At 43.6% G+C, this 24,589-nt stretch overlaps 1 protein-coding gene across 1 annotated transcript; it reads right to left on the bottom strand.

The window, feature by feature from the left end:
• Positions 1 to 204: 204 nt before the first annotated feature.
• On the bottom strand, positions 205 to 23,776 carry LOC308147802 (voltage-gated delayed rectifier potassium channel KCNH8-like; the record flags this gene model as incomplete). Its single annotated transcript, XM_080520135.1, has 15 exons — positions 23,551 to 23,776; positions 16,212 to 16,445; positions 15,980 to 16,111; positions 15,681 to 15,826; positions 15,348 to 15,606; positions 14,458 to 14,615; positions 13,228 to 13,435; positions 11,491 to 11,862; positions 11,216 to 11,415; positions 10,315 to 10,564; positions 7,182 to 7,396; positions 3,036 to 3,310; positions 1,101 to 1,210; positions 967 to 1,019; positions 205 to 870 (listed from the first exon to the last, which is right to left on the bottom strand). The coding sequence occupies exons 1-15, from the start codon at positions 23,624 to 23,626 to the stop codon at positions 205 to 207; spliced, it is 3,354 nt and encodes a 1,117-aa protein (XP_080376261.1). The 5' UTR covers positions 23,627 to 23,776.
• Positions 23,777 to 24,589: the final 813 nt, after the last annotated feature.

Here is a 24,589-nt window from a genome sequence, read left to right as displayed (position 1 = left end):
TAAAAAAAAAAAAAATCCAATGAAATTGTAAAACAAACCTTTATTATCATATCTGCTGCACGGTGCTTATAATAATTTAAAATTGACATATTTACATCAAAACTTGCATGCCAAACTTGAGCAGATGTTTGTCATGCAGTTGGTCATGTGGCATGCTGGTCCCTTCTCTCAGTCCTGTGCCACTGTCCACATCTTTACTTCCACTCACAGTGAGGGCTGTCCTTCATCGATGAAGCTGAGCTGGGTGGGGTGTTCCTCCCACTCGGACTCTCTGGGGTGTGGTGCAGAGATGGAGGGCTGGAGAAAGGGCTGGACGTGCGACGGGGAGAAGGAGAGGGAATAAGACCTGGATATGAATTGGGACGAGAGTGTGAGGCGAGGCTGGGTTTGAGATTCGCTGCTGGGCTCTGATAGGTCGACCAGGAGGGGATTGGCGGATGACGGGTGGCTTGATGAGGAAAGTGATGGGATAGAGGATGAAGAGCTCGGGTGTGGCACGGTCGTGTGCTCGTGAGGGGAGCTGTGGAGGGAAGGAGGAGCTGAGCGGTGGGCAACAGCAGGAGCGGCGCCGTTGTGGCGAGATGCTGGAGAACCATGAAGTGGATCAAACTCTCCCTGGAACACCTTGCTCAGGTGAGGAGACGGTGGTTTGGGTGTTCGGACTGGTGGGGGGTTCGTATCGTCTGCAGGTGCGTGTTGGGTAAGAAGAGGCGGGGCCGGGGAGCAGCTGAGTGACGACACACTGGGTGGCGGAGTCACAGCGCTGGGTATCAGCAGCATGGACGGGTTGTGAAAGAGAGGCTTGAGAAGACGTGTCATTTCCTGGAGCTCCTGGCTGACAGTGGTGACTTGACGGGAGAGGACGCACATCTGGAGGATGAAATGAGAAGCAAAATGGCAAAAGTGTAGAGAAAAGTTCTAATGTCAAGTGTTGCCTTTTGACACGTTTATAATCATTGGCCTTACCTCATGTTTTAGTTTTTCAATCGTCTGCATAGTGTCCCTTTCCTCATGGGTCTCTGTGGATATTTAACCATTTTAAACTTCTGCATTCAGCGCCATTATATTTACCAATGATTTCTGTGAGTGTGCACCAGTACCTGAGGTGGCTGAATTGGGGCTGGGTAGGAAACTCTGAGTTGCAGCAGGAGAAAAATCAAACCTCTGAGCTGAGCCGCGCTGGTTTTCTGCCTCAATACCATACACAAACCTGATACGGACAGGGAGAAGAAGAAGGCGAGTTAAAACTAAAGGACTTCATTTACCTGGGAATGTCAGATCACTGCCACACAGTGTACTGAGGGTTTTGAGGAAGAACTCATCTAAATAAATAAATAAATACATCTCGCCTTGTATAAATGTGATAGACCCAAATTCGAAGAATTACACAAAAAGCTTTTGTGCGAAGTCACTCACGTGAATACTATATATGAAGAGTAATCACATATTCAATCGACCTAAAAGCATCTGTTCTGCACTAGTCACGCTTCAATGTTTATATGTGGTGCAATGTTACAAATATTCCACAAGGTGGCAGGACAATATAAGCAAACCCAGCCTGTGAACGATTACAGATCCCCACCATTGTGTCGTAAACTGTGACTTCCTTTGAACACGCCAACAGTTACACATCCAGGCGGGTTACAAATGGCTTTTCCTTGTTTAAGAGTGCACACAAGACCCCAGGCATCCGCTGAGACTTTACATTATTCATCAGCACAAAGTAGACACAGTTTAATCACCACAGCAGCAGAAACAGACTGCATCTAAAAGCAAACGCAGCACATTATATGGAGGCACTGTGGGGGCGGCAGAGAAGCTGTGATAGTGACTTAATCATCTTTGGGGTTTCCCTTCTGAAGTTTTCTCACTCCTTTTTATGTTTCTATCATGAACCTATACTTCAAGGCATTTTAACTACATTTTGTCATTCACGTATCACAAATAATCCAAGCTTTCACAGCAAAAGTTTACATTTTCTCTTTTCTTCATTAAACAGTTGCTGATCCCAGATACGCCTACATGTTTCACAAAAAAACTAAAACTTTCCCCCAACATGTTCATTCTCGCTGGAAATGGATTGGTGCTACTATTTTCCAGGTCAAAGGTCACAGAAAGTGCCAACACCTGCCTGCAGGTCCCCAACCTCTCCTTAATTCACTCCTCCGCTGGTCTCCTCTGCTGCACCACTGAGGCTTCAGACACTAACGAATTAGGTGTGTTCCCACTGCAGCAGTACATAATGTGAATGCCATATCAGCGATATGTTTTTTTAATATTATATTTTTCTTAGCTTGGAGTCCTGAAAAACAAAGCTTCCGTAAAATCAATTGTTTTAATTCTATTTTTATTGTATTGGAAGAGCAGAGGATTTTTCCAAAGTACTTATCTCTGGGCTAAACCTAAAAGAGGTCAAATAGATTAAACAGTCAAACTGCCTATAAAGACAAAACAGGCTAAAATAACCAGTATCACTCAAAACATTTAAATAGCTATGAAAGCAGCCAAAATATTTTTAAATTCACTAAAACAACTGAAAAAGCTTAAACCTAATATCAAAACAGATGAGACAAAAATGGTGAAATATAATAAAACTGGCAAAATATGTGTTTATACATTGTAGTTTATGCAACATAAGATACAGTAAAAGCAAATATGCAGAGACTTTCACAGAACAGAACTGGATTTATACTGAGACGACATTGCTCGCAGGTGGACTCTGTTTAATAATTAGGTGAGTTCTGACTCCTGATGAAATTCGATGGCGACCAGAAACAAACCTGTAGAAGGATCAATGTGGAGAATCTCGCTTTCTATTTTGCGCCAGTGACTTTTTCCTTTTGGAAAACTGACACAGTGACACAGTTTCTACTTGCCCTCACACAGCTGCAAAATAAATTGATTCCTAAAGGCCCAGCATCTGCTGCCACCTCCCCAGAGACTCCTTCCCATGGGTGGGTTATGTTCATGAATAATGTCAAGGAATTTAATTGCTGAATGGAGAGAACCCTCCTGACAGTGCGTGGCTTTCCTACCGTGGACTGAGGTCCGTCTGCAGGGAGCTGAAGCTCACCGCTGGGATCTGCAGGCTGGAGGGCCGGACCAGATCACTGCCGGGGCGGAAGGGTCTTGGGGGCAGCAGTGGGGAGCGCAGAGGGGAGCGCAGGGGGGAGCGCAGACCGCGGCCCAGCCTGCCAAGCGATGACATCTTGGGTAGAGGGGAGTGCTCGCCTTCAGACCCTGATCCCTCCTCGTCTTCCTTAATGGAAGGAAGCTTCTTCAAGATTCCCCCATTACTCTCACAGTCCGTCTGCAAGGCAGAAATCATGACAGGGTGTGAAGAAGAAACATTTCCCGAGGGATTCTTTCTGAAGCTTCTTCAATAACATCTGCCATTTCACTGTGAGAGCCTTTTCCTGAAAGTTGGCAAATCACTTTGATTAACCGCCGAACCTGCAAGTGATGTACAAGCTGTTGAGTTGATGAGATCAGAAATGCTGCGGTTTTGCTGTGTGATCAGGTGGGGGAGCTCGTGAGTTCTTCAAACCATCCCAGAGTGGAGCCATTCACAACAGCAGCACGAATGCTCGCATCCATTCACTGCATATCTCATTCAAAACCAAGCAGTCATTGACACTAAATCCTCACAGTTTGGTCTTATTTTCAACATGCACTGTTAATATGTTTTCACAAGCTTTACAACAGCAGATCTCAGATTCGAATTGCAGCAGTTTGCATGTTAGTGGAGGCTGATATGCCGTTTGTGGATGGTTGCATTGCCCTGCTCTGCTTCTCATTTCTGCAGGCAGCAATTCAAAGCTGATTAAAACACTGGCAAGCATCCCCTTTTCCTCACTTCCCCCTGTTTTCCTTTTTATCCTCCGCTCCCCTGTCACCCACCACCCTTCCCCTTCTTCTCTCCCCTCTATTTGTTGTCTTCGCCATGCAGTCTTTTAGCTCACGTGCCCGGCTGGTATTTTTAGATCGCAGAGGTTTAATTTTAGCAGAGGTTTGCCTGCAGGGAACTGAGCGGAGAAGTGACTGTTTGGAGTTTGAGCGTGTGTGTGTGTGTGTGTGTGTGTGTGTGTGTGTGTGTGTGTGTGTGTGTGTGTGTGTGTGTGTGTGTGTGTGTGTGTGTGTGTGTGTGTGTGTGTGTGTGTGTGTGTGTGTGTGTGTGTGTGTGTGTGTGTGTGTGTGTGTGTGTGTGTGTGTGCCTGCAGCACGTGCCATGCTCATATGCAGCATGCCACAAAGAGGGCACTGGCCGATTTGTGTGTGTCATGTTTGTAGTTTGTAGGTGTAAAGAAAAGAGGAATGCATGTGCATCCTATTTGAGAAATGATGCATGTTCATGTGTGTGTGTGTGTGTGTTACACATGAGGGCTGCAGCAGTCTGACAGTGTGGCGTGTGTTGCGCGTGTGCGTGTTTTGGCCTGAATACGCTTCTTTCACTTTCAGCAAGGGCAAATCTGTTGTATGTTGATTTGTGAGAGTGCGATGTTGCATGCTTGAATGTCTGCAGGACATTTATTGCTCATGTTGTGAGGACATAAATCTGTGAGGACTGGCCTCCCATTGTCTAAATCGGGAGGGTTTCTGGGTAAAGACTTGGTTTTAAATGAGGGCTAAGTCTCTATCAAATCACTGCAATGTCTTCCAAAGTGATTGAAACATTACTCTGTGTGTGTGTGTGTGTGTGTGTGTGTGTGCGTGTGTGTGTGTGTGTGTGTGTGTGTGTGTGTGTGTGTGTGTGTGTGTGTGTGTGTGTGTGTGTGTGTGTGTGTGTGTGTGTGTGTGTGTGTGTGCGCGCGCGTGTGTCAGCACGTGAATGCAAATATCGGCTCTCCATCTTCCTTCCCCTGCAGCTTCCTTTCATCCTGATGTTTTCCCGACTCGTCTCCATCTGGCTCGTTGCTCTATATTTACCCAGCCAGGGATGACCCCCCTCTTCCTCCCTCACCAATCTGACAGCACTATTTTTAGTCCCTGGCCACGCTCTGCTGAGGATGCTGTCGCTGCGTACGCATATGTACCATCCGTTCACGTGAGTGTGTGTGTGACTGTACAGCCATGTGGACGTTTGAGTTTACACTCCACATTCATGTTCGCCATATTGCACAGCGTTAGAAGAACAATGGCTTTATTGGATCCCATAAAATAGCAATTGCATAGTCTGAATTACACACACATTGGATGGTATTTTTAAACCAGATTTATCTCTTAACTTGATTTGGAAGCATTATTAAATTAGCTTATAAACTAACTCTTAAACAATAGTTTTACTATTTTCACCAATTTCTTTTATGTAACTTTTACAATTATTTTGAAATAGTTGTTTGTTTTGACACTGGTCGAGAACACTCTTTGACTTTTTGTTTCTAGTTTCTGAAGAGATGCACATAAAACCAAATTGTCTTTACTATTAGCACCATCAGCGTTTTTTCTAATAAATTGTACAAATTGCAACTGTGGCCGTTGCTTGTTTTATTTGGGTTCAGTTGAGTTTTGTTGCACCACGTCGGTGGAGTGTGTTATTTCCACAACAGTGATATTGCCTAAATGATTTTCAGCTCAGCTCATTTAGTGGAAATCATTGAATTAGGTAGAGAAACACAAGGGTAACTTTATTCTTCATGCCATGTCTTTGAAAATATCTCTCATCGTTCCTCATAAACTATGTAGTTTGTTGACGTTTACTCATGGATGTTTGCTTTAATTAACAAGCTTACTCACAGTGAAAATGTGACTTACTTATTTCCAGTATAATCTGGTTATTCATGTGTACACTACAGCTGAGATCCATCTGTAAATCTCTGGCGCCTGAGTGGGCCGTGTTTAGCTCGTGTCTTTATGCGTTGGCTGCGTCTCAAGCAGGAGCTGTGGATTCCTCCTCACTTGCCCGGTCCAGATGGCTAATCCTATCCAAAGTGCAAAGCCACCACTGTGGCATGGGGAAAAGAAAAAAAACAAATATTGGGGTGGAGGAGGTCACTGCACAGCAGACTAATCTAAAACAAAGAGGAAGTTGTTTTTTTTTAAATGGCTATCGCCCTGATATTGTTATAAAAATGACCTCAATAGACGTGTGAGATTAACATACTGTGAATTTTCTTCAATCTGCTGCATGAGCAGCTCAGCATTTGAAGGGTGCAAAGTTTGCGGTAAGAAGCGGAAGCAGCACAATGAAGGAAAGCCTCATGACATCTGGATTTTGCCTCTGGACTGTAGAGTCTGGAAGTTATTCTATAAATCACCCAAACAACTTTGTATTTTCTGCTCCTGATATGTGTAGAGCGACTGTGAACACTTCAAGCATTCTGAACAAGAGCCGGAGATGAGAAGTCAAAGAATATGGCAAGACTACAAATAATAGACTGTGTGCATGTAAGACAAATGTTGGCATTTACCTCAGCAAGACTCATTCTTAGAGATCGGATGGAACGTGGATAAAGGCTTTCTTGCAGGAGCTAATTGAGGTTGTCTGGTCAGGCTGCCTCGGATATCGTTCGAGTGAAGGAGGGACCCCTGAATAGACCCTGAACATGGCGTAGGGATTACACATCCCATTTGGCTGTGGACATGTCCCCCCAGAGGAGCTGGAGGACGTGGCTGCTCAAGAGCGACGTCCGGCCTGTTTTCCTTTAACTCTGAATCACCGGCACTGCATCCCGATAAGCAACTATTTATCCTCACCTAATGAAAATGACTCAGTTACTATTTTGTTTTATTCTAATGAATCTGAATATTTGTATATTTGCAGTGTAAAAAAAAGAAAGATGGTTCCAATGGCTTTCAATATAGCATACACATTAATCACTATAATATATAAAGAGTATTACTTCTACAATTGTTAGTATTAATATCAGTACACATTAGTATTAGTATTAGTATTAGTATTAGTATTAGTATTAGTATTAGTATTAGTATTAGTATTAGTATTACAAAGTGTTTTCAGGCTAAGTATATTCTAATAACTTCCACAAGCTTTTCTTTCTGCAAAGTTATGTGTATGAATATGTCCAGGTAAAAAATGCTGAATCAGCTTGAGTGTAGCGAGCAATCACAAATTCAAAATAAATTCAAAATATTCCCAAATACATATTTTTTCCACTTTTCAAACTATACCACTAAGCTTGTGAACGCCATCGGCTGGCCTCCCTGCGCCCTGGCCACAGCTGTACCTCGGTGTTGTGACCTTCCCGGAGGTTGTACGTCAGATCGTGCTGGATCTCGGTGATGAACTTCTGGGCGTAGTCGGGATACAGGCTGAGCACTTCTCGGAGCCCTTTGAGGCTGATGTACTGAAGGTCGCAGTAGGTCAGAGCCTTCACGCAGGCATTGGTCTTAATCACCTCCTCCTGAGTGAGGCAGTCGGAGCCAATCAGGTCGCCCCGGCCTGGTAAAGACACAGGTAGTCAAAATATTGTGTTAACGATCGACTAATGTCACACACGAAGGCATGCATCATGGCGTGCTTTGGAATTTAATTACTAGAATGCGCTTCAAAGAGAAACCCATCTGAAATATCACACTGGAGCGTTGAGAGGCTGTGTGGAGAGAGGAACACTACTTTATATGAAGTATGCTGGGAACAGGGGCTTTGTATCTTATTCTCTCTGCCTTCACTCTCTACCTTTTCCAGAGCTGTAAATCCAAAGTGGCAAAGCCAAAACAATTTGTGTGTGCGTGTACATTAAAGAAATGGTGAGAGAGAGCAGGCAGGAAAGCTGAAAGAAGAAAAAGAAGTAAAAAAAATAAAGCATGTGTACTCTGTACTTCTCCATGCATGATAGAGAGAGAACAACCTATAGGCCTTCAGGAGAGTCGGGTTTCCATGTCGAGCTTTGTTTCTGAGAGACCAACACACGTTTGATATTCACACTCGCGTGGAGGTCCGGCATGCTAATGAGTTGCTTCAACTTGCCTCTGAAGGCAGCAGCACTCATTTCATTATTTACAGCTCATTAATATGAAAAACGGTGTTGCTAATTTGCTCCCTCTGCTTTATGTGGACCTGAACTGATTCCAGTGGTTGTTTGTGAGTCTGTTTGTGTTTCTCTATTCTGTTTAATCCATGTTTGGAGGCGCGTTGGTGTTCGCGTTGTAGGACAAGACTCTGGAGATGCTCTAATTCTGTGAGAGTGACACTGACGCAGGTTGTGGCTGTTTTATCAGCCTGGGTATTGAAAACATGCAGCACGTTGACAACTCTGCAAGGTGCGTGCAGGGGTGGGTTCAGGGGTCACACGTTTGATGGGAGTTCACCGCGCATTCCGGCAGCTGGCTTCATCAATCTATTGTGGTTCGCTTCCCATGTCAACAGACAATTGTGTTCCGTCAAGGTAAAAATGGAACATTTAGATTAAAGCATGCTTTATTTTCTTATTAAGGCTGTTTTTGAGTTTCCTTAAGGGATTGTGGGTACTCCCTCGTCAATCTCTGGGTCACACGCCATCTTCCACCTGATGGGCTGTGAAATGTTTGCCTTGGGAACATCTTAATACAGGCATGATTGCTTTTTTTATCAGCGCGAAGCTGCTCCTCTTGATTATATTCTTCTTCATAGACGCTGTCCGCTGACTATTAAATGCTGGATGTCTAATATTTCCCTCTGAGTTGAACAGTCTGTTCTTATTTTAGGCTCATAATTGGACTGCTAAACCAAAGATAAGCTATCTGGCGATCTCCTCTGTTTTCCCATCTCAAAGTATAGTCTAAATCGCACTTTCAGGTCTTGTTAAAGCATAGCCTGTCTTTTGACTGTTTGATCGGTTTGTTTATTGCTCGGGAGAGTTGTCTGGCAGGCATTTCATTTTGAGATTAATTCAAATTTACCTTTTTGTGTGCGACCACTCAACCAGTCATTTCATGGTTGGCTAGTTTTATCTTCTATTCATGTGAACTGTGCTTTTGAAAGTAGTAGCAATATTTGTGGAGGGTAGTTAAAGTGGCTGAGCTTCAAAAGAAGCCATATTATGTTCATGACTGGGCAGCTAAAGGGAGTTTGAATGACTCGGCTCCTGCAGTACCATCCCAGAAGGAGTATCTGGCACTCAAAAACAACAATGACAGAGCATGTGTTTTTTTTTTTTCCTCCCTCAATGCTTGCTAATCTCCATTACTCATTCCAAGGCTGGTCATGGCCCAGGCTGGCCCTCCAGAGCTGAATCCTCTTTCACTTGGACACAAACGCCGCTTTTTGAGTCACTTTGCTGCCAGAATCTAGGAGGGCTTCTATAGTTTGGAGTCCAAGACAAAGAAGACCTTCAAGATTCAGGTAGAAAAATGGGTCCCCCAGATTCCACAGGAGGCTCCATCCAACTGTTATTTCCCTTGAGAGTCTGGACAATACTTAAACAGACATGTGGTATGGTTCCCCGGAAGTCAATAAAGATAATCCTCCAGTCTTGTTCATTGGAGCAAATTATGCTTTCTGAAAGAACTCTAAATGGAGATGTGACTATTGGGCATTAGGATTGGCTGCTGTCCATGGTGCTGAACCTCAGTGAGTACAGGTCTGTGATGTGGAGCCACATGTTATTGGTTGTTTTCACAGAACATCAACTTGTAATTTTGTTTTGTTCTCATTTTAATTCTTTTGAATAATAATAATTATTATAGGATAATGTTTGGAAGCACATTGCAGCCACAGCATAAATTACCAGGCTATTAAAGCAGCAAAGTGGGTATTTCGATTTGTGTATGCATATTATTATTTGTATGTGATCTATTTTATTCTTAGGTTTTCTATGACTGAGCTGAACTACAGTGCTACTCAGTATTACAAATACTGTATATAAGGAGATGCAGGCCACATATAGGTCAAAGAAAACCTGAGTTAGAGAAAAAATCCTGAAAAGACTAAGGCAAAGGGGACGAGACATGTAAGAGGCCTTGTAGACACACACAGAACATACAACACATGTACAAAGTGCATACATACAAACACACAAACAAATCTGTGTAAGCACTCATGGAAAAATCTCTTTACACAAACATAAATTGAAAGAAGTTATGCACACACTTTTCTATACATACCCACAGATCTGTATCTGAACTAATTTAATTACTCAAAATTAGGATATCTACACATATAATTAAACTAATTTGATAGTTTAAAGTTATTACTTAACAACTGTATATAAAGTGATCATGCTCAGTAATATTCAGCTTATACCTTTGACTTGTCAAATTAGGTTTAAGTACCACTGATGAGATCAAGAGTTTTTTCCATACATTTTCAAAAATCAAAATTTTTAGCTCACTCTAATGTGGGGTGTTAAGCAGGGTAGTTGTTTTTTGTTTGTTTTTTACCCAGAATGGCTAGGACAGTGTTGTCCTTCAGCACCTCCATGGAGCCTGAGCACACAAAGTAGATCGCCTGGAGCGCGTCGCCCTGGCGGATGAGGAACTCCCCGGGGGCGCAAAACGAAGTCTTGATGATAAGTGAGAGGGAGCGCAGACATCCCCTGCTGGCGGACTCAAAGAGTGGCAGCTGCAGCAGCTCATTGTTCAGGTGCATGGCGATATCGGCCCTCAGCTCGTCGGGAAAGTCTTTCAGCAACTGAGGAATGAGAGACGTGAGTGCGAATTTGTGCAACTGCAAACAACCCATCTCTGCCTGAGCTTCGGCCACTTCTTTCCTTCTGTGACCTCATCTGAGTGACTCAATACACCATCTTGTGGTGGAAACTAGTACGGCAAAATTAAACAGGTTGTAGCAAATTGTAAAAGTCGCTCATTTGATTTAGATGAATGCATTTGTTATGCATCAAAAAGTTCGAGAGGATGTTGTGAGTACTGCTTGGTGTTGTGCTGTGAATTATTTGAGGTCATATTTATTTACATGAAACAAAATATGACACTGTGTATCGTTAAAGCATTAGTTTCCATCCACCACCATGTAAATTCATTAAAATGGATTATCTAGATTTGAAGCCTTGCTGAAACACAGTCAGAGGGAGTTTTGTGAGGCCATTAATCCATTAAATTAAGATAGCTGCTCCAGCGTGATAGAACCCAAAACAAAACACAAATCCTCTCCTCGTCTGCATGGAGGGCGAGTCACCAGATTAGCGTTTTTCAATCCAATTCATCCCTTTTTTAGCTGAGGAGGTTTATTCAGAGCACCGAGGCCACATGTCTACTTCAGAAAACTGAGCAAACACGTTTGACATTTCAGAAAGATACTGGACTTCCATTGAATTTTCCCCACCTCGCTGACGTCGATACCGTTGTTGACAGACCAGGTCGTCTGGAAACACTCCATCATGCGCTGCTCCAGAGCCTTGGGGAGCCGGTGAACACGGATGAAGTCCTTTAGGTCTTTTGTGCGGGTGTGGTAGAGTGAGCGGCGTGAGTACATCCTCTGGATGATGGCGGTCACGTTACCAAACACCACAGCGTGCATTAAAGCTGCAGGGCAACAAAGAAGTAAATCAGAAATTGTTCATCACTGTAGTCAAGCTATAAACCAAGACTTTTCCCCACCTCCAATCAGCATGGTACAGATAGAAAAGATTTTCTCTGAGTCTGTGTTGGCTGAAACATTGCCGAAGCCCACGCTGGTCAGACTGCTCAGAGCGAAGTAAAGCGACGTAACGTAGGAGCTCCGGACCGACGGCCCGCCACTCAGTGTCATCCCTGACCCGTTGGGCGTCCTCGCTCTTGCCCTGGTCACGTTCCACTGGCCTGAACCCAGCAGACCCGCCCCACTCAGGACCCCTGAGCTGTTTAACTGGCTGGAATTGGCCAGCGCTGCTGTCGTGGCACCTTGAGGAGAGTCTGAGACCCCCAGCAGGGAGGTCAGCGGTGCCAGGAAGTATGGCGTTCCTAAGCGTTTCGCCAACTCGTGAAGCCAGCCTGGACGTGAAGGAAGGACAGTGCAGAAGAGTTTGTCAGTTTAATGAGAATGCAGCCGTGTTTGTAACATGACCTTTACAAGAAGGCTTCATTAGCCGTGATAACAGGACCTGAAGGGCAGAATAATTATTTCATTGTTGGTGTCTGTGTGTTAGCAGAAAGTTCAACCCACACACTGCATGCTAGCATTACAGATAATCTCAAATAATTTGTGTCTTTAGTGCAAAAATCTTGTCTCGCTTCCTGAATTGGAAGCCTTTTCATGATAGCCTGCAGTTTCACTCTGTATATTGCCACTGAGAAATGTAATGCACATTACAACAAATGTGTTGCTCTGTGTCAATTTCCTTAAGCACCACCCATCAGGCTATATTTCATGGGTATCCTAATGTCAATGCAGCGGTTGCTAATTTCTATCTGACATAAGCAGGAAATGGGAAGCACTTCTTAGAAAAATAAAGCAAGCTGAGCATGTGACACTTTAAAGAGGTATCCACACAATCATTAACCACGCTGGTGCAGCACAGCTGCACAGCCTGGAAGCAATTTTGCTCCAGCTCAATTACCAAAACCTACGATTAATGGCAGACTCCACCAGAACCACTCTACCCTAATGTACATGGTCATACTTGTGTACATCTATTTATCACTGCAGACCTTTTTACCACATTTATGACCATTTGTATTCACTTGTTCTTGAGGTTGTTCTTATTTCGCTTTGCTGATATTAATCCCCTGAGTTCAATAACTACCACTAGCACCTCGGTGTTGTGAGAGCAGAAGGGAGGTAAACAGATCACCATAATTACAACAGTTTTCTCAGTAAAAGGACACAGACAGCACATAAAAGTGTGTGTACATGCTCTCGGTACACACTCTACACACTGCTGAGTTACCATAACGAAACAAACACTCAGTAATAACTTAAATAGTTTTGACCCAACAATGCATTAAACTCAGTGAACTTAATTTAGAGATTGTGATTGTTTGTAATATGATATTATGCAGGAATGACCTTTAAACATTTTTTTTAATTAAGATATAATGTCCATTAATAAAGTTGATATTTTTGTGTCAGGTCCATGTACTACTAAACATTGACCGGTAGGATCACAGTGGAATAACCTCTGGACGGGGATGTCGTTTTTTTCATTTTCAGTAACGTTTGAAAGTATACATCTTAATTATACTGCTTAATTAGCATTTTATTTTATTTTCCATGTCCATTAGACACCAAGAAGACCATGAGCTGACACTCAATGTTGACGAAGTTGCTTGCGCTACTTTCCGAAAATCAAACCATTGCAACTGGACATCCAATAATAAATCTTTTAAATTCAGTAATTCGTACATGCAGGTACAAACCTATATCCCATGAGGCGGGGCTATTACTTTCAATCTCACTGCGGCCAATGAAGTACCAGACACAGGCCATCCAGTGAGCCAGCAGGGCGAACGTGGACATGAGCAGAGTGAGGACCACCGCACTGTACTGGGAATAACGGTCCAACTTCTGCAGGAGGCGCAGGAGGCGGAGGAGGCGCACCGTCTTCAGCAAGTGAACGCCAAAGTTCTGGAAGAGAGAAAAATATCAGAATATTTCCAAATGCAAAATGTGGAGTTGAATAGGATGGGATTAGCTGCTCGTAGGCAGGTGGAGCAGAAAATTAAAAATCGCGATTTATCTTTCCACATCTTGAATGAAGGGGCGCCTGCACCTATCCATGTTTACTTCCACAGGGGAGATAACAGCAGAATATCACTGATATCATCCTCACATGTGGTCCTAGTTTGTTTTTTGTTATAGTCCTGCAGAGCTTCATCTGGTAGTGTTCACCTTTTACCTCTTTACCTTTTACATGCATCACACTATTGCAGCACCAGAGTTTGTCTTGATCGGAACAAACTTGACAAGTGTGAACACTTCTGAAAGCATGCTTGGAAATGTTCCCCAAGAACTGGGATTGGGAAACACTGCCTGCTAAACACAGCATGTGGACATGAGCTGTGAGCGCTTCAGATAAGCTACTGAAGTATTCATGAAGACCCAAGCAGACAAATGCATTAATATTCTAGAAGAAAACAAAACTGGGCACACTGAAATCCAAAACAATAAGAATATTTTTTCTCCATTATTTTTCTTCAGATTGCTCTCTATCCTTACTCAACATCTATATCATCTATGTAAGTCTTCAGGGAAAAGAAATGTCCTTGAGGCTTTCACCCTGCAGGACGTAAGACCACAGGTTTTAAACCAGCGAGATTGACAGTCACTTGTTGATCTGGCCAAAATAACACAGCATATATCCAACTGTACAATTTCCTTTATGGTCTTATGAAATCAGTGGGGAGCGAGAGTGGAACAGCAGGAGAGAGCCATTGATAAAAGAGTGACGTTCGTTGCCACCAGCAAAGTCGCATAAAGCCTCGACCTATACATCACACACATAAGTGCACATGAATCAAACCTCGGGACATAAAGCAGTGCACACAGCTCGGCATGCATGATTCATTCATCCCCTCTATAGAGGTATCCATTCTTATTGTTGGAATTTATTTAGTTTATAAAAAATTTTTGTTGTGTGTGAGACTCACCACACTGATATTAAAGGCGTAGAGCAGATCGAAGGGCAAGGCAGCGATCAGGTCCACAAACAACCAGGATGTGACATAGTGGATGCAAATGCAGCGGGCGTCGTACACAACCTGGCCAGAGGTGCTCACGTATGTCGTTCGGAAGTTCAGCACGATGTCTGGCGGAAAGAGGTGTTAGACGGAAATGGCAACTTCACCTGTCTCTTCAGTGACTGCTTTACACCAACATATTTTACCATCTGCTGCTACTGCATCTGGTACGATTGTGTTTTCATCCATATGGGCACTAACCAGCTGTTTAAGTTTCTACTTTGTTACTTGCAGCGTCTTTGGACGCCCCTACACTTACATGAAACCATGACTGTTCGTTCCTTTTGATTATTTCAGGTATTATCTCTTTGGTGATTTATAGAAATTGTTAGTTTGGGAAAGATATAAAAAAAAGCAGATAAATCTTATTGTAGCTGCGGGATCAAATGGATAGTGAAGATTGACCAGCGTGTCGTCCTGGACTTTATTTATCCAGCCTCAGTTTTACTTTCAGGATGACACAGATTGCCTGCCGAGATACGGGGACACATTGTTAGTGGACCTGACCTGCTTAACACAGCTGTAGCAGGAATCACGTGAACTACCTAACATCAGCTTCTGATTAACAGACTTTGAAAGGAAAAAGGGATTAAAAAGGTGATCATTTAATGGATTTTTTCGTCTTGTACTTTGTTCTCATTAATTCCTTTAATCAGTCTTGTGGAGGTTGTTAAAGAGGTTCAGTAAGCATAGATCTCATACATTTCAGACAATTAAGATGGCAAGAGTTCCAGGAAAACACTGTTGACTGAACCACTAAGACAGTTCCAGAAAGAAAATCCGCCTTAAAGTCGCCTCACCAATGATGAAAAGTATCTCCACCAAGATGTCGCTGACACTGGGAGGGTTTCGAGCTGCCGAGCCGCCGTCCTCCCGGATCTCCACGGCGGTGAAGCAAACGTTGTAGGGAACGGTGATGGCGACGTAGAAGGTGGCCAACAGGATGAGCCAGTCCCAGCCGGCCTTGAATGCACCGTAGTGCAGTAGAATGAAGCGGGACTTCTGGACGTCCGCGACCTTATACTCCGGGATCGGGTTTGCGTTGGCTCCAAGGACGCTCTTATGACAACAAGTACATTTTATGAATATGTTACGGACATGGAGGACATCTTCAAAACGACTTCAATTCTCACGTTGTTGATCTTCAGCTTGCTCTTGGCCTTGTCCTGTTTCTGAAGGTGTCCAGACAGCTGGTAGAGGACAGCACGACTGCGCCGGCGCTCCATGTTGAAGCCTGGAGGGCGACTGACCTGGTGGATCTCCAGACCGGTCTCCTCATCTGACAACAAGGACACAGGAGATAGACTGATGGCAACTGTGAGAAGGTTTGAGGAGTCCCACTGTCATAACCGTACTGAAAATATCTTCTCAGAAACTTTTTTAATACTTGAAAACCTTTATTGGAACTTTTTTTTCATGCTTTCTCGCTCACCAACGTCGGAATCATTGCCATGGTCCAAGTCCTTATTCTCTGTGATGTCTTTATGTGAGACCAGGAACAGAACCACCTCGCTCTTCTCGTTCTTGATGGGGACGATGTCCAGCAGACACCAGAACTTGGAGCCTGTATGAGGGACCATAAACATGTCACGCTTGGCTCGAGCCTGTTTTGTGCATTGTGCATTAATTGAAAGAGACAGTGTCCTCCAGCCATCCAGTCTTACCACCCTTCTTGTACAGGATGATCTCAGTCTTGAACTCTCGACGTTCATCCAGAGCCTTTTGCATCTGTGACGTGAGGCGGTCGCTGGTCTCGCTACCGTACAAGAAATGACACATGCAGCTCTTCTGCATCAGCTCGCCGCGGGCGAAGCCGGTCAGCTCGCAGAAACCATCGGAGCAATAGACGATGGGGTACAGAGACTGGACCTGAGCATTCCCCAGGACAAAGTTGCTGTCTGGGTGGAGGGAAACGGAAACACGGTTATGGATGAAGGATTGGAGAGGAGAGGGCAAACAGTCAGGGTATGAGAGCATCCATCACAGTCAAGTTACGCCAGCGTTTCCCCATTAAAGATCGCGCTCACAAAGTAATCAGTCATCGAAACAAAGTCAGTAATGCCGTGACCTGTGTCTCATCCATGCAGTGTTTTATGCACCTGTGTGGTCATCAGCTGCAGTTTCACTCAGATTTTATGTTAACTCAAAGGACTCTCTCACTCAATGTTTGGCTCTGGAGTGATTCTTCTCATTCTGAAGAGGTGTCCTCAGGGACAATTTAACCCGCCTGCCACTCTTTTGTTCTTCTTCCTTTTTATCTTTTGTTCCCTCGCTGTGTCATTCTTCCTCAACTCTCTGTGTCCTTTTTAATTATTTTTTTTTTAATCAGCTTGTTTTTGGGCAACACAAATAAATGAAACTTCAATTTTGTTGAGCGTTTAGATGTGTCACGCTAAGATTGCAAAAGTAATTTGTGCATATGCTGAGCCTCGGGCCATCGTTAACATTGTTCACAAGATTTCCTTTTGTGCAAAGAAACAGATGAAACAGATCAAATAATGTGCATCAGTGTGGAAATAGATTTACAATGTAGCATTACAACTGTAAGAGCTATGTGGTATTAGCATCTTCAACATTATTGTGCAGACATTAACGTACATAAATTCTTCTTATGGCAGTAGTGCTTAAGTATTTGTTACTTGTGAAATCACCTCTATTATTATTACATAATACTATTCTACATGCATGTCCATTCTATTATATGTTCTTTGGGGTATATTTTTTTATTTAGCATCAATAAATCTTCTGTTTTATGGGATTTCTTCCCCAAAAAGCCTGTTTTAAAATTCTTAATGCATCTGTGTTGAGCTGTATCAATGTATTTCTTTCACACAATGCCAGAATCTCATTATTTAATATTTAATAAGTAATTTTCTTTCATTTTTCTGCACGGTCAATATTTTGATCAAATAACTAGTGACCATAACTGTTTCTTTTTAAGTGCGTCTGCAAATTGAAATTTTTATTATTCATTGGTAGTTTACAGATACATACAGATAAGGCATTTCCCTTATCTGTATGGTTTTACATGTTTTCCCTGCTCCAGCATGGCTGGATTAAATGCATTGATCACAAGGCTTTTGAAAGCTTTTCTTCTCCTCTGGTAATCCACTTATAATGTGCTGTAATCATTGTTTCCCGAGTGAACATAAACAATATAAAGAGCTCTTTTTTTTTTCTTCTGGCATGCTGAATGACGCCAGGAACACGGCAGGAATGGCTTGTTTAATCGGCACTATCAAACAACGCGAGTAGTTTACTTAAAAAGGAATTAACAACAAGGTGATAGGAATCCTACATGTTGCAATGATGCAAACTGAGCACGTTTGAACGGAAAGAACTATTTCAATCCAGTAATGAATCCGATCGATCAAACGCCACAGAAAACATGCCTGTAAGTTGATTATCAGAGCTTTGATGAATGAGTGAGGTTGTACAGACAATGTTGAATAATTCACATTGAAGCTGGTTCAGGTGAGGAACACAGTAGAGACATTGGAGTCCACACATAAATGAATCTGGAGGATTGGTGCATTCACTTTGAAGCATGGGAGCAAGAGAGAGAACGGAGAGAGAGAGAGAACGGAGAGAGAGAGAGAGCATGGAGAGAGAGAGAGCATGGAGAGAGAGAGAGCACAGAGATGAATGAGAAAGATGGACAATGTGCTTGAGAGTGAGAGATGAATTAGAAGAGAGACAGAGAGAGTGAGATTGCATGAATACGAACTGGGGGCAATGAATTTGAATAATTCATACATTAATAAAGTGCGATCAGTACAAATGCTCTTGTCAGACCTCATCGACAAAAACCCACTTCTGCTGTATATAATCCGACTTGGAGATCTGAACATTCACATGGACTCCCACACATTCAGGATTCAAAATGATGAAACATTCTGCTCTACAAGGACACTTTTTCCACAGTCAATACACAATAAGCAACACTCGGACGTATGTAGACTATATTTAGTTAAATTCTCCAACAATCCAAAAAATTATTTATAAGAGGTTATTTGGTGACAATAAAATTTGCCTGTTTCGCACTTGAACCTCTTACAGCTTCTGTATCCGATCCACAATTAAGCCCTTTGTGCTTTTCGCTGCCCTGTTTATTCAAATGTGCACAACTATATATCATGAATTACGGCCGCAACAAGTCGCGGCGCTCGTATGCAGCCAGATGGATGCGCAGTGACAACAACAACAGTGGTGTCGCCTCTATGCTCTCAGCCCTGCCAGGTGTGCTAAATAGATGTTGAAGTGGCTGTAATAGCATCTGATCATTCCAGTTGCTCTGCGAGGCGGCGGGCGGACAGCGCCCGGCCACTATTTCCAACCTCGCATTCATGGAGCCTCAGAGTTTTGAAACGGTGCAATGAAATATAAGAAGAGCGGATGAATCACAGAGCCTTGTACTCTTGACATGATCGACCAGGAGAAAGGAGGAAAATATTAATATGCGGTGAAAATGGGATCTGTTAATGGGACTCTGACACTCTCACATAAATAACCAGGTGCAATATTTGTCGTCAGTTATTCCAACATAACTCCTTTAAGGACCTGGACCTGGTGAAGGCAGGGTTCACACTGGACTGGTCACCACTCCATTATTGCTTAAATATTCAGAATTAACTGCAAACACATGCTTTTACACTGTGGGAAACAACAGTACTGAGAAAAAAAACAACCTGAAACAACATGCAAACTCCACAGGAGTCCATTAATAGTGTGCACCATCCAGACCAAACACAGGCATCTTAAGACTGAAGCAAAACAGGGGAACTTAGAACACCACTCTCCTCCCTGCTTATTTTTCACTTGCTTCTTTTTGTCTCCATATCAACATTTTCTGGCTGCGGGAGATGACATGCCTTCCTCCTCTTAAGCTCACACTTAAAGCAGTGATTAGTCTGCTATTGTCCCTCCAAGCTCAGAGTTAATGGCAACAAATGAGAATCAATGTGCATGAGGAGTATTTGTGATAATGTTGCAGTTAATACAAGATAGAAATATAAACGTGTATAAGAATCACCTCCTTGGCTTCTGCGGCACGCAAGGTTTTTATGTTCATATGGTCCTCGACCTCACTGTTATACACCACGTTTCCTTTCCCAAGACGTGATCTGGATACTGAGAAAATGGCCTCTGAGCACCGTCATTTTCCTTTGTTTAACTCAGTTCCTGCGCATTCCCCGGGCACACGGCAGGCCTGTCACATCCACACCACGACGCAGGTATAATAAGTTGTGAGCTGAACTACAAAAGCACTCAGACTCGGCCCCTGAGCGGCTTAGGGAACCCCCCCCTCCCCAACCACCACCACCCCCCTCCCTCACCGCCCGCCCGCCGCTGATAACACTGACAGTGACAGTCCGTCACAGTGGATTCTCAGCTGTGTGCAACGTAAGCCAAAAACACAGCAGAGCACTTTTTAAGAAAACAGCATCTGGTCTTATTTAGCTTTATTTCTCACATCCTCAACTGGGGAGTCGTTCATTCATCCATCTTTTACACAGAGTTTAGACAACTGGAGGCCTTCCCAGCTGACTCTGGACAGGTCGCCAGTCACACATACAGGAACACATTTTGGAACAGTTTACCCACCAAGAACTCCCGCCAGGGTTTTTCTGTTGCATTGTGAGGACTGACTGACAAACCTCTGGCTTCTCTGTCTTTTTTTGTGTCTCTGGTAGCACAAATTATACAAGCATGTAAACATATTTTAACAACGAATACATCTGTGCTGCTTATCTACCACATTGAGACTTTTGGGACTCTAGTGACGAGCATCTATGAAGGTGAATCCGTGAAAGCAATGAAATTATCCAATAAAATACTGCCTTCATTCTTATATCGTAAAGGGAGAAAATTAATTTCCCTTTACAAGACACTTGCATTGTGTCTGTGCTAATTAGTAGAACATTATTATTATTTTCTACTAATTACTTCTCCCACGACAATGCAACAAGTCATTTCTTTAATATTACTGAACATAGATATGAAAAAATTTGCATAGTACTTTTAAAATGATTGTGAGAAAACTAATTAATTACCTTAGACGTGACACATTTGAATTTAATTACAATAAGATTTAATTCGGCTGATAATGCAATCTAAGACTGAGAGCTGCACCTATTAATACACACGTTGTGGACTGAGATATTTCTGGGCTGAAGGGAGGTTCCTGTGTAAGCTTTCCACCGCAGAGTGAAGGGAAGAAAAGCAGGGAAATTCCCTGGAGCCACGCTGGTTATCATGCTGCATTAATGTTGTATGGCAAGGATGGAAGATCCCAGCTCGTGACCTGAAAATATTGTCCTGCTCAGCTGGCAGTAGTACTTAAGAATTCACCATCGGTCACAAAGAGCAGGTCCCGCATGCCGCCAGATAACGTGGGCAACCACAGACAAAACCGCTGTTGTGTTTGTCGCTCAGAAATAGGAAGTGGAGTCCCAGATGCTCCAGATTTATGTCTGAAGCTTCACTCCTCTCTCACTGATTCTGATCACAATCGTGAAAGTTTTTCCTCCCAAACTCAAACCTGTGAAGACTCTTTGTGAGTTGCTTCAGGCGTCGCTCATCTGAGAAGAAAACACAGGTGCGAACCACAAGCAGAGGTAAAGGTCATGGATAAAGCTCATGCACGCTTCGCTAACTGCAAACTATCAGATCTCTGGTGGTCTGAGGCCACGGCTGCAATCCAGCACACAGAAGTGGCGCTATTTAAACCTCTCACAGAGCAGTTCAATCAGAACGTCTTCTGTCATTTCATTCCTCCACAGTGCGGCAGCCACCCGTTTCTGAACGGGTCCAGTGTCCAGCACAAGAGAGAAGTGTGATTAACTCCACTATGCAAATGGCCAGTGAATCAGTGTCAACGCCAGCCAGGAACAGGCCAGCTGTGTTGTTTTCATTTACCGTACAGAGAGAAACATTTTTAGTACAGCTGCTGTTGCTTGCGGCACTGATACATGGTGGCAATGACGGCCTGTGACGAAAAGGCCAGAAAGGAAAGGAGAAGGGACACGTTTGATTAGTTTGAAAGCGGCGCTTCGGCCTAGATTGGATGAAAGGGTTGGTGTTGACCAAGAATTGAAGAGTCCCTGATGGGGGGGGGGGGGGGGCTATAAGTGGGTGCTGATGCCGTTGGGTTTCAGATCCTCAGTCTTATAGATCTCCTTCTGCGTGCCCGTGAACGGAAAAGCGATCAGATGCAAAGCTGCAGGGTCGTCCTCTCGAGACTGGAGCAGAACTGACTGCAGCTGACACATCATTTACAGGAAAAACTAATTGAATCGATGCTCAATTGAGAAACTTTGACCCCAGGAGATACACTGCAGGCATCACATACATCCTCACAAATGCTCCTGAAAGAAAATGCGTGGCTTATTACTGCACAGCATCTCGAGTGTTTTCACATCAGCACGGCACCTGATTGACATTCACTTTGTATGTTTACGGGAATCTGGGCGTCTGTTTCATGAAATAGACTATAATTCTGTAGCGAGGCCTTTGAAAGCACACCCATGACTAATATATTGTGCCCTCAGTGCTGCGTTATATAACACTGTAAGCCATAAGGGCAATTTACATTTTGATTGACAGCAGTTTCACTGTAGGTTTATGCGGGATTAATGCACAGACTGGTGTGTAGGATTATAGTATGAAAATGTGAAGATTTAGAGGTGTGTGGAGAATTATTTTGTATGCTCTCATTAAACAGTGTAAATAGGATCATGTTCTGTTTTTGATGTGGAGAAAAAGGATATTTTACTAATGAAGCCAGCCAGAATTTGTACAGTACAGCAGATTGTTTACCATGGATGTGCCTCACATGGGTTGTGCATAACATCCAGTACGTTGTACCGCTGACTGAAGGCTACAGTGAGGATCTCTTCATTAAATTAGATTTTAGGCTCTACTGCCAACTGTACCATATTTCACCACCATGTATTTCTAACTCGGTATGGACTCGACAAGCAGCTCAAAAAGGTTTTCTTCACAGAGCAGGTGATTTAAATCACAAAGACTCGTCCCTCCAGAATACAGTGATCTGGATACAGGGCTTAAGAGCAGCCGTCGCCTCAGAGCACCAGTTTGAATCTGCTTTACTGTGCATTTCTACCAATTTAAGGGCAGATTTGTTCCAACAACACTGACTTGTGCATTTACCTGACAAGTCGAAGACCTTAAAGGTGTTAACCAGATCTTCAAGCACCAGCCTCCAAATGTAATTTCAGGAAATCACAATGGAAATCAAAGTCGTGTTCCACTTTAGAAAAACCAAACAATGCAATGAGGGGGGAGGAAATGCAGGGTGAATGAAGATCCTTTTTGCTGACGCTCCATCCAGGTTTGACTTGAAAGACATGATTATATCCACATGACGCTGACCTGCAACATTTAGAATTCGTGGACTGTGTTATTTGTAAGACGGTAACTTCTAATGAACACTGCGTTATTAGTAGAAAGACTTCATATATCCATAAAAACTACAACGAAAGGGTTAACTGGCTCTGGAAAAGTAGCAAGCCCATTTGTTTCTATAGGGGCGATACTACTTGTCTATATGTCTTTACATAACTTGTTCGCTTCAATTGCAAGGATGCACGTGCATGCACGTGTTGTTGCATCCCTGCACATATTATTGCGCAATGTACAGCAAACGCAATAACTAAATAACTCAATCTGCAATATTTTGTGCATATGGGTGTCTTGCATCAGGCTCTGTGGTTATCAATGGACTCTCCATCTTGACATTTGAACGTTAGACAGCAGTCTGTGCTTTCATTCATCACGATCCATTCACCAGCCAAAGTATAAGCGAGCCCATGTTATTCTCATTAAGGACTTTATGGATCGCTGGAGGAGGGGTCCGTGATTTCTGAGCTGCTCAATCTTTGCCAAATAAGCGGATTTGGGAGTGAGCAACTCAAGAGTCAACAAAGTGCTTGAACCCTCCATTGCGCAGCGTCAGATTAAGTTATTGAATTATGCACTCACGGGTCCCATCGAAGCGCGTGGCGATGGTGTCCAGGAAGGTGTTCTGTGGCGCGATCAGACCCCTCATCACCGGCATCCGGGAGCGGGTCGAGCCGCGTCTCTCCCGGCGCTCCGGGCCATGGCTCTCCCCGGCGGGGGCAGACACGAAGCCCGGCAGGAACCGAGAGGAAGCCCCCGGCGCTCCTCCTAGCCCCTGTAGGAGGGCGCCGAGTCGAGACACCCGGGGCTCCACGGTCCCGAACCGACCACCGGGCAGGTGATCGCGGCTCACGGCGGGAGAGAGGAGCCGCTGGAGGCGCAGAGGGGTGAGGGCGCAGGGATGGAGAGACCACGCTGAGGATGGTCACATTTACGCACGGGTGTACCGCAATGCAATCCCTCTCTCCTCCTCCTCCTCCTCCTCTTCCTCACTCAAACAAACACTTTCTTTCCTCTCCAAACAGTCACACTTCAGCAGCAGAGGCGAAACAAGCTTTTCCATTCACTCCCTCCTTTCTTTCGCAAAATCTCTTCCTGCGCTCCCCTCTTCTTTCTCTCATTTCTCTCCAAATCCATATCAGATCAGCTTCTCCTCACCTCTCCTGCTCGATGTTCTGAATCTGGCGCGTGAAGCTAAATCAAACTATCACATTGTCATTATTATTTTGGGCTTGGTTTATAAATTAATGAAACGTTTTGAACGCCGTGTTTCACACTTGAAGCTGCAAAATGTGTCACTGCGAGGACGAAATGAATCATTTAGTCAAGATAAGCAAACAATGACCACGTCACATTTACTGCACATTTTGTGATGCATCTACAAGCAAAATCCTGAAATGCAACAGTCCGCATGTTAAGAAAGCTCTTATTTACATCGAGTTTTCATGTGAGTCGTGTGTAGTTGTGTTTCATACTGTGGATTTATATTATTTGAAAGTTGAGAAATGGCTATAAATCAGAGGTTTTCATGGTTCTTGTGATGACATCACACTGCAGGTCTTGCTCAATGTGATTTAAATGAAATATTAAATTATTCGGAAGGGAAGGGAATTGTGAGTAA

This window comes from Blennius ocellaris (genome assembly GCF_963422515.1).
Source record: "Blennius ocellaris genome assembly, chromosome: 24".
Taxonomy (NCBI): Eukaryota; Metazoa; Chordata; class Actinopteri; order Blenniiformes; family Blenniidae; genus Blennius; species Blennius ocellaris.
This window is presented reverse-complemented; position numbering and strand designations above follow the sequence as displayed.